This window comes from Meriones unguiculatus, chromosome 19 (genome assembly GCF_030254825.1).
Source record: "Meriones unguiculatus strain TT.TT164.6M chromosome 19, Bangor_MerUng_6.1, whole genome shotgun sequence".
NCBI lineage: Eukaryota > Metazoa > Chordata > Mammalia > Rodentia > Muridae > Meriones > Meriones unguiculatus.
Genome location: NC_083366.1, coordinates 48641257 through 48652811, shown reverse-complemented (window position 1 = coordinate 48652811; position 11555 = coordinate 48641257). Strand labels below are relative to the sequence as shown.

The window sequence follows — 11555 nt, the reverse complement described above, 5'->3', positions numbered from 1 at the left end:
TGTCCTTTAGAGTAAACTTTGTCTTTAAATCATTCCAACAGGAGCAGCCAAACTCTATGCCTATTGGATTGTAGTGAACTTCCGGGAAGCCTATAATCTCTTTGCAGTGAACGGCATTCTCTTTAACCATGAGAGTCCTAGAAGAGGTCAGTGAATATATTATCTCAAAGGAGAATTTTTTACTTTAACAACAGAAAAGGTTGTGTATGTATTACGTTAATGTTCTATAGATTGAAAGGTTTTACATCCATTTCTGTTATATAAATATCTGTGGTAAATAGAGAAATAGAAATCTAGTCTTAATTTGTAACAGCTTTTAAAATTCAATGTGAAAAGCTGGACTGTATCAACTTTCCTGGTTTCATTAGTTTTCAACTTAAGTATTGGGAGTTTCAGTGTGATGTAAAGAATGAGGGATAAATTATTGGTGATTTCTGTTATTCATTATGGTTGACCTAAACTCAGTTGAAAAGTAAGTATCTTCCCTTTACATTCTATTAAAGAGACACCAGAAATTATTGTTTCTAGAATGTATTTTAAAATCAAACTGAAATCAGTTCTTAAGCATTTTTGGGTATGATCTTGTTTGTTTTTAAAAAAAATTATTTGATTACATGGGTTTATCATTAGATTATTGGCAATATCATCTCTGTTTTCAACATTAGGCTTTAAGTAAGAAAATTTATTTTCCCAGTATTACTTGTGATTTAGTGAAACATGAGAAACCGAGGACAAGTGGGTTCTCCTGGGAATAGAACCCACCATCTCATTGTTTACAAAGTAAAAAATGTCTATATAATCTCCATCAAAGGCATTTTGTTCATTTTAATGGACATTTAGTCATAGAGTGTGAGAATAAGAAGCCCAGTATTATAACTTGCATCTTGCCCAACAACCAATGATACTTATAAATATTTAGGTGAAACTTTATGTGACTATATATTCACCTAATTAAACCAACAAGTCATGGGTAAAGATTAAAGTGACAGATTTATAAAGGTGTCTTTAGCATCACACATTTTTATTTTATAATTGCTTAAGTTAACAATTCCCATGATGGGCTGTGAAGACAAGGACGCCAACCTGTCATCTCTGATCACACACACATACACACATGCTCTCTCTCTCTCTCTCTCTCTCTCTCTCTCTCTCTCTTTCTCTCTCTCTCTCTTTCTCTCTCTCTCTCTTTCTCTCTTTCACACACACACACACACATGCTTGTTTAGTTAGTTTTTTGGTTTTGGGTATTGCTGGTACGGGGAAGTGGAAAGAAAGAAGGATAATTTTTATGCCTGCTGTGGCAACAGGAGAGTACTAGGAATCTACTCAGTAATCATAATCTTGTCTCTTTTCTCACTAACATGCCTGCATATATCGTTGGGTTTCTGTATTTTTTTCCCTTCAACCTGACCCATTTTTCCTACCCCTTATAAAAAGGTAAAAGTTAATTCCAGTAAGCCAAGTTAGGAGAGGAAAAAGCATTCTTAGGTTGTGGAGTGAAAAAATAATTTAAATATAATGTCTCTTTTATTCCTTTATTTGTACCCTGTACATGAAACTTATTTTCACCAATATTGATTATTTTCTCAATTTTTAGATATTTTTATGTAATATTTATGAATTTATTTAGAATTATTATTTAGATAATTTTAGGTAATATTTATGAATTTCAAAGAAAACATTTAAATGATATAAGAGAATAAGAAAAAGTTCCTTTCCTTACGTTTCCCATCATTAGAGCTACTATAATCCTGCCCAGAAATGCCCTTCAGGCCTTCAGATTTGCAAAGAGAGTTATCTTGTATGTCATTTGGCAACTCTGGTGTCTGTTAAATACTTGTTAGAAACTTGATCTTGGGCCATCAAGGTGGCTTGATCTCCAGAAGCCATAGTGGAAGGGGATAACTGACTCTCAAAAGCTGTCCTTTTGCCATAGCATACTTGTGTCTGCCTATGCATATGTACATAGACACAGATACAGACATAGACAGACAGATTCACACACACATAGATATATACACAGATACACTGATTAAAATTAAAAAATTACGAAAATGGTTGTCATGTTGAGATTGTTAAGTTAAATAAAGCTTGAACTTGAAATATAAGCCATTTTATTGTTTTATTATATATTGAGAAATTAGCTGTATTCCATTTTTAAACTCCATTTATATAGTCAAATAATAAAAATATACATAGAAATGTGAAAGTATGTTAATACTAGCTTTGGCAAAAAATATCTGAAATCTAATATAATCTAATCAAGCATTTTAAAACTTGAAAACTAAAATAAAATGAATATGAAAATGATGTTTTTAACACTAAGCATTGTTTTCTGAGGAAGCATTTGTGGCAGACTGAGACTATCTTTGAGGAAGACTGCACTATGTTTTTACATATCTAGCATCTGAAGATATACCATTGTGCTAATAAGCATTCAGTAAGTATTTTTAAAGAAAGAATGAGTATCCCCTATTTCAATAAAACTTTAATGACTTAAATTTAGGATGTCAAAATTAGAAAACAGTAAAAATTTATAGGAGAGTTTTTAATGAATGCTGTTTTATAGGTTCCACACATATGGTAATTAAAACTAAAAAAAGTATTTGTAGTAATGATTCAGCCTAATATACCTTAATGAGCATTATCCACATTTAAAATTTTAATATGTACAACTACAGCTTAGGAAGGCACTGAGAGTGACTTCATTTTAGCACTGCACCTTATTGCCATAGGGAACAAACACTTTGTCCTAGACGGGACACTGGAAAACATCAGTCTAATCCAACATACAATCAAATCCACGTTTAACAGAGCTCAGGCTGTTGCATTTTGGGGAGAAATAAAATTTTCCATTGAAAATATCTGTTAGTCTCTTTTGATTACATAAATAAATATTTTATTGTAATTTATGATGGAAAAAGTGTGGAATAACTTTTTTTTTAATGTAAAAGTTTTCTAGAACAGACTAGTAAACTATGTTTTGGCAAACAGCTTGTGTGTATGTGTGTGTGTGTACATAAAGTTTTATTGCAATACAGGTATGTTCGTTTGTTTGTGTTTTATTTATGGCTGTGTTCACATTCTGGAATCTTGTATCCTAAAAACCCTAAATATTTACTGCCGAGGCCTTAAACAAACAGCAATGGACATCCAAGAAACTTGCAGTAGGTTTCTCCCAAGTAGCAAATTGGTCTTCTAGGAGTTAGTGTTTGAGAGTCAGAAATGTCTAGTAGCCCTACCATGCTGGGGAGGTAATTTTTTCGTTGGAGCTCTGATGTCTTTTCCTGGTGTACCAAGAGGCCTTGTGCACTAAGGAAAATTTAATTGCTAGTGTAAGACACCAAAAAAGTTCGTAGCTGACCAAAAAAAGAACTGCTCGCTACAGCATAAACCTCCTAAGTTTTGACACTTTCTCATTCTTATTTTCCTGTATTTCTTTTCTGCATTCCAGTTTTTTGTTGTTGTTATTGTTGTCTTTTCTTTCATTTTTAGGACTTTATTTAAAAACACATTATGAGAATTCTATTATATATCTAGAGATAAAATCTCTGATGCTTGTACAAGATAAATAATTGGAAATAAGTACAGGGACTAAACCTAGTGATCCAGCAGCTCTTTCCATTAAGAGCAAGTGTGATTATGTTGTTCGTATATAATGTGGGCACTCTAGTAGCAACTACTATAAGCCAGTGAGTAATGGGTAAGGTCTTGACACTGTAGGTCCATAAGACATGAGAATGTGTTAGCATGTTCTGTGAATGTGTTATATAATGATATAAATATTAATGTGATGTTCTTACTGATATATCTAATTTTTAAACTAAATATACTATTCATTTTTATTTAATAAGTAAAAGCTTTAGTCTTTATTGCACAAATGAGTTATACAAAGGTGCTCATGTGTTTGAAAATCTTTTCCCTGTCACATGATTTTACCACACTTAAAATTTTATATCTGGCTGCTTCTTACAGTGGAAATAAGCATCTCTGTATTTTATATTTGCATAAATGCAATATACTCTTTGGCTTGGGTGTAGATGTCATGACATATACAAATTTTTGCTTTTGTTCTTAGGTTTCTTTGAAAAGCTAGAATTAGTAAAACTGATATAAGAATATTAATGATATAGATTAAAGCATGAAAAATACAAAAAGATTCTTTGTTTTATTAAACTATCTCATGACTAATAATATTTGAATTTTTAAAAAATACACTATTTACCAATAATTGACTCTACCCCCACAACCCCTACCTGATCTCATCTTATCATATGGCCTGGGGTGATGTCATATATGAGATCTTCCTGTCTCAGCCTTCAAATGCTAGAATTATGGGTGTGTGCCACTATATCTGCAAGTTACGCATATTTGAGATTATGTTATAAATTAGAACATTATAAGTTCGTCTACTTAGTAAGTCTAGCAATAATATTTAATCTTTTTATCCATTACATTAGAAGGTAAAATAAAACTATTTGTCACCTATGTCATGTAGTCTACTGTATTTTAATTCATACATCTGCATAATACTTTCTATGTTATTATTATAGATTTGTTGATTATAAATAATATTAACAGAAATATATTCCAAGTAAAATAAAATCTATTTATGTTAACAATTAGAGAGAAACCAAAATCAGATATATTCTACGTCCAAGTTCAAGAGGTTAAAAAAATTAAGTGATTAAGTTAAACTGGATTTCCTGACTCTGATGATTATGCCGTCATAATTAAAGGGTGAAATTAATGTGATATTGAATGCTCTTGGGTTTTGTTTTCAATGTGTCTGTAGAATTAGAGGCTTGGATTTCCTGCAGCTAAGGAGTGGCTGAGTCTTCACTAAGACTGGCAAGGATCCAGTCTGCGAAAAGAATGGTTAGGCCAGGATATGCCTAGTGAACATTGCCCAGTGCCCCCACTAGACTAGGTCCCCTCTCTGAAGGCACCAGCTCTGTGAGACGTGGGAAGTGTATTTCAGTCTAGCTGTTTGATGAGGATGTGTTTCTTATGCTTTGTCACCTCAGTCTTTTATCCATAGGAAAGTCTGGGTGCTGTCCTGGCAGCTGCTTCTGCAGTTGATAGTAGACTGAGGAGGTGACGTTTGAGTAAGTGTACCTAGCTCCTTGGCTGCCCCAGTTAATCAGTGGTGAGCAGCATACAGTGACTGACTTCATCCCCAGACATCCCTGGCCTTAGTAAGAATTAAGTTCCATTTGGGGTAGTGTGCTTCTGTTCTCCTCCCAGTCTGCCTTGTCTTTAAATGCTTAAGAACAGGGTATTTGTGCTAGGGGTACAGCTCAATGGCAGAGAACTTGTCTAGTTATCATACATGAGGTCTTAGGTTCTAGTTTTACAGAAACCAAGTATGGGACACTTGCTTAGCTAGGTAGAATATTCTCTCCTCTCAGGAAGTTTCCAGTTTTTCATTGCCTTTACATTACCATTAGACCAATAATGGATGGCACAGATGGCGTGGGTAACTCAGCTTCCTTCTCTGATTTTAGCCATTTTGTCTTCCGCTAGAATTCCTTGTTTTTCGCTGGCCTGTGCTCATCTTACTGTGTGTTTTGTCACTTACCTTTACTGAGCCAAGGAGTCGTAGTTTGATTTCCATCATCATCTTCACTGGCAAGCATTACAGTAGCAAAAGTACTATATCCACTGGCTAACTTAAGAAGAACCAACCTGGTAGTTTAACACTCTGAAGCTTTTTTTGTAGACATTTTGATTGCTTGGTTTAACATGTATTCTTAATATGTATAGGTAGATTCATGGATACTTTTGTTTTTTCATTTTTAAAACTGAAATTATTCAGTAACTCTTTTGAAAGAACTAGGAAGTAGCCCAATATTTAAAAAATACTCTCAAAATTTATGGGAGAGAGAAATTTACAGGTCATTCGCCCTATTTTTTTCATGTGTGAAGGAACTAAAGTCCTAAATCTAACATGTCAACTAATGCTAAAACTTATCCTGGGGGAGGAGAGCCATATGAACCTTGATCAGGTATGAAGTCTGCATGTAAGAATTTAAAAAATCTGTGTGAATGTATTCAGCTGTGTTTGTTTGGGAGAGGGTGTATGTATGTATGTGTAGAAGTTACACAGACTGTAAATATTGTTGCACCTCAGGAGCTCCTTTTGTTTGAGACAGTCTGACATTGGCCAGCAGGTTTGAATATATGGTGCCCTCAGAGTTCAGAAGAGGGTATTGGGTCCCCTGGAACTGGAACTACAGATGCCTGTGAGCCACTCTGTGGGTTTTGAGAACTGAACCTGGGTCCTCTGCAAGAGCAGCAGTGCCCTTAACCACTGAACCATCTCTCCAGCCAACAAAATATTATTTTAATAATATATAAATGTGATACAAAACAAATGACTTAAGTATCAATAAGTTGTCAATAAGAAGTAAAACTAGTAAAATGCATTAAGAGTCTTGAGACAATACACAGTTTATAAAGCACTTAAGATAATTAACAGTTTGGGACTGCCCACAAATGGATGGTGTGCTGCCACTGTTTGGATTTTGAGCCATTTTTAAATGATATAGCACATTCCTCTAAATATGGGCTTCATAAGAAATCATATATATCTGTCTAAATACAGTATTCACCTTAGTGACATTATAAGGTTCATGAACTTGTGGTTTTTGGTAGTAGTCTTGAGTATTTGTTTAGTTGCCAAGTATCTGTTTTGTAAAATGTCTACTTTCATAAATTAATCTTCAGAAATTTTAAGCTGCCATTCCAATACAACATTAACTATATAAGTTTCAGTAAATCATAAAATAGTTTCATTTTTGCTTTGTTCTAAAGTAGATTGGTTATTTTTGTCTTTAATTATCAGACTGATATTCTTGATGGAGACAGGGAAGTGAGAGGTTGGGGGAGTGACCTTGTCTTCCAGGGGAACATGTGTCAGTATCTGGAGATATAACTGCCTACTGTTTACTAAATAGATAGATGCCAAAGACTCTGCTGCACACCTTAAAGTACATAAGGAAATCCTATATCACAAAACAGCAGCAAACCCACCCAACAAAACAACATTCATGTTCAGCCTAAGAGCCTCTTGCCCTACATCTCCACTTAAAAATCTTCTTGGAGGAACATTTACCCCTTCTGTAAAGTGCTGGAGCCTATGAAGGGGTCCATCCTGCAGATTCAAAGCTGCAGGATCTCCATGACACAAGGCAACAAGAAGATGTGCAAGAGTAATCCAAGTGAGGATCCAGTATTGTTAGTATAGCAGAAGTCAGAGGCCTCAAACCAGACCAATGACTCAAAGCAATGACCATGTGCAAGTAAAGCTGTTTGGGCAAAAGGGTTTACTGTGTAACCCACAGCAGCTTCCACGGCAAGATTTTGTTGTTGTTGTTTTCTTTTGGGAAGGGAGGTTGCAAGGGTGGAGGGCAGATATGGTGGGACAGGAAGATGAGTGGGATTAGGATGCATGATGTGCAATTCACAAAGAATCAATGAAAGTTAAAAAAAATCTGAAAGTAGTTTATGACAGTAGATATTGGAATTGGACAGAGTGGTACATGCGTTTAGTTCCAGCACTTAGGAGGTAGAGGCAGGCAGATCTCTGTGAGTTCAAGGTCAGCTTGGTCTACATAGTGAGTTCCAGACCAGCCAGGGATACATAGCAAGACCCTGTCTCAAAATAAAAAAATGAACAAACAAAAACATTAGATAATGGGTTTTTTTAAACACTGCTTTTACTATGTAGAAATCTTTTATGGAGCTCCGGCAAATATGTAACATTCTTGATTCTATAACTTCATATGAGACTGTTCTGACCATGGGTCATTGAGTTTAACATGGCAGACCCAGTTCAGGGAAGCAGTTAGCAGAGTTGTAATTTTGTTCTGCAAGACTGAGCTCTCACTGTAGCCTCCTGCTGATCCATAAGACCTCTCTTATCTTTCACAGTTACCTTCAACAACTACAACAAAAATCTCTCCACTTTTGTCATTAAACAACCATTAAAACAGGCTGCAGGTAATCTTTTCCTATACAGAATTACAGCAATAAAGTGTGAGAGGTTTCATATAAATGAGAGTTTTCCTTCAAATTTTTTAGAATTCATAGCCAGTTTGATGTTTTGGAGATAAAATAGTATATAATCTTAGAAAGCACCCTGTCTCCTTGTATGAATAATGTTTGAGTAGAATACTCCACAGTTATGGTTTGCAGATTTCAGTCACACTTGTATAGTAATACCAAGAAACAAGAAAGCCAGTGCCAACAGCTGCATATTTTATTTATATTTTTTATCAAATGTGCTTTGTGATTTTTTTTCTTAGATGAGCATCAGAACCTTAACTCACTAGTGGGGGAGGGGAACAGTTGCCACCTGTTGTGAAATCAGGGATGAAGTAATCTCCTCCTGGAGCTCTATGGGGCCATAATAGATTTTAACAACCATTTGCCTGTTCACAAGTGGTTAATTGTTGGCTACTAACCTTGCCTTTCTGGTTGGAGAACAAAGTGATATCATCTCATTTGCCATTGTATGTGTAGACTATGATAGTCCACAGATGACATGCACCTCTGAGGATTACAGTGCTGTCTGGCCCATCTTATTCTCTGTGGATAGATGGAGTATAATTGCTTAGCCATGCAAGGCTTCTGAAGTGATCCTTGTTTAACTGGAAGTGGTTATTACCATCAAACAAAATATTCCCTCCCACTAAGTAAGATGATACTTATGGGATTGTCTAATTGAATCAAAGGTGTTTTTCTCCATACTGTTTCATAATTTTTATGTAACATTTATGTCTGAAACCAAACTGTTAATTGATGTCACAACTCCCTGCAGCATAGCCAGGCAGTGTGCTCAGGGAGGTCACTACTTGAAAGTTCCAAGCCTCTGACAAGTTACTCATTCAGACCTTAGTTTCCTCATTTGCATTTGGAAGGATGACCACACCTGACAGGGACATTATGAGGGTCGCCTGCTTTATCTGTTCACTGTGCAGGTAAAAAGGGAGAATATATGAAAAAGCTTATCACTGTGCCTTGTAGACTTGAGCCTTCTTTCATCTTGTTTTTTCTTCTTTTCTACTGTGTTCAACAATGACCTGGAGCATATTCATTTCTTTTCCTTCTCCACTTTCAAGGTAAAACCCTGTAGAACTCTGTGGTAGGATTCTCTTTACTCACCAGTTAGAGTAAGATAGTTAAGGAATGAAGACAACAAAATCCGTAACTATGGGATTTACCAAATTAGTGTAGTCAGGAGACATTTATAAAATGGAAGTGATGGTGGAGAATTGCTTTCATTGTGGGAAAAGCCTTTTGTACAGGGGATTCCGACAAGTAAACCAATTCTATTCGAACTAAGAAAGCAGAAAACAAAACAAAACAGAATTAAAGAATAATGGCTGTTTATGAAAGATTATTGAGGAATTTCCTAAATATTGTTTAGAACTATTCATATACTTTTATTAATGATACCCATCAAAGTAATTTGTGAAGAATATAAAGCTTTATAATTTATTACATATAATATTATAATATATATTATAAGATTTGAGGCCAGTCTAGTCTGCCAAGCACTTCCAGGACAGCCAAGGCTTCACAGAGAAACCCTGTTTCAGGAAAAAGTCTTTATATATATAGATAAGTGTAATACTGGAATATATATATATACATACATATATGTATGTATATATATACATATGTATATATAAACATACTGTATATATACATAATAATACTGTATATATGTAATATATATAATACTGTATATACATAATAATGTATATATACACATATATATACATATATGTGTGTATATGTGTGTATATATATATATATATATATATATATATATATTCCAGAAAAAAGAAATGCCCACTCTGCTTTTTGGATATACCATTGAGAAGCATATAGATATATCTGTTTGTTTTTGCAGTTCTGGGTATGGAATCTAAGGCTGCATACTACCATGGACCTGTGTCCCGTGCCCATGGTTATGATTTCAATTACAAGCTAAATTGACTTTTAAAATTTGTGTTTATATCATCTTACACTATCCCTTTTGCTGTCTTTCAAAACTGTGGCCTCTTTTTCTTTAATTGTTATTGTGTGTGTATATTCCTAAAGGCATAAATGCAACCCTCCAAGTCTATATAATGTTACTTGTATGTACATGTTTTTAGGATTGACCATGTTGTTTTGAATACCCCATTGGTGTGCTTTTCTCAGTGGAAGACTTTCTCCAGCTCTCAGCATTCTTTTGTTGCCTGTAGTTCTTTGTGTAGGGTTGAGGCCTTGTGAGCTTTCCTCCTTCCATGTTAGCATGTCTATTGGTGTTGCTTTTGTTCTCATCATATTTAGACAGCCATGTTGGTGAGACTTCATGGATGTAGCTTTTGATATTTCTAGGAAACATAATCTTGTAGAAAACTTCATGTTCTTCTGGCTCCTAGAATATTGTTGTCATATCTTATATAATAATCTCAGAGCCTTAGGTACAATAGTTGTGTTGTGAATCTATCAGTTGGGACTGGGTTCCACAACTCTGCATTTTGATTTGTTTTGTGTGTGTGTGTGTTTATAATGATCTCCATCTATTGCAGAGAGAAGCTTTCTTGATGAGGGGTAAGAATCACATCTTATCTATATGTGTAAAGACATTTTTTTTTTCCTGAGACTGGGTTTCTCTGTGTAGCCTTAGCTGTCCTGGAAGTGCTTTGCAGACCAGGCTGGCCTCTAAGTCACAGAGATATGCTGCCTCTGCTTCCCCGAGTACTGGGATTACAGGCATGCACAACCACGCCTGGCTATAAAGACAAATATTTAGAATATAGTTAGGTATTATTCTGGTTTAGCAAAGTGCCGGTTGTAGGTTTGCCTCCACTCTGTATAACTTCACGAGCCCTGGGTAGTTTGAGTTTCTGGTACCAGGCATAATTTCCCTCATATTGAAAAGTCATAAGTCCAATTAGAGAGAGGTTGGTTACTGCCAACATATGCTTGCCACTACTTCACTTTTAAAGTTATAATGTCATGTTGGTTATTATTGTGGCTCAGAAGTGTCATAGGTGGGTAGAACTATTGTTTGTTTCCTTCCTTGGGAAGCTTACATGGTGCCTTCTGGTACTATGAAAGCCTGTCTTCAGGGTGGTGGTTTTTAGGTCAGCTTCAGTTCAGGGGCCTCTGGTCTCTGTGTCTGTACTTCATGCTGTCTTAAGTAACAGGGACCTCTGTGGGGCTACCAAGGGCAAAAGCAATAGCCTATAATGTTTGGGAGTCTATTGGACAATCATTACAAACAACTCACAAGAGGACTTCTTACTCCTGGTGTTGGTTTTATTTATATAATCCATGGCTCTTGGGAGAGGCAGTCAGCCTAGATGGGAAATTTTATTTAAAACGTATAGGTATGTATATTTAGGTACATAGTTAATAATAGTATGTTTCTTTATGACTTTTTAAGAAATCCTTATTGTTAATTTGCCCCCATACCTCCTTCTTCAGTATTTTTCCTTTCATCTTTGTAACTAGAGTCCCTCATTCCTCTTTTACCCATTTCTCTGTCCATT

The 11555-nt window shown here is 35.3% G+C and overlaps 1 protein-coding gene across 1 annotated transcript in view; it reads left to right on the top strand.

Moving 5' to 3' along the window:
- Gmds (GDP-mannose 4,6-dehydratase) overlaps positions 1–11555 on the top strand; it is a 505965-nt gene that overhangs the window by 207644 nt on the left and 286766 nt on the right. Inside the window, exon 6 of the mRNA XM_060372300.1 lies at positions 42–146. Within this exon, the coding sequence (XP_060228283.1) occupies positions 42–146 (105 nt within the window). The remainder of the gene's footprint in view (positions 1–41; positions 147–11555) is intronic.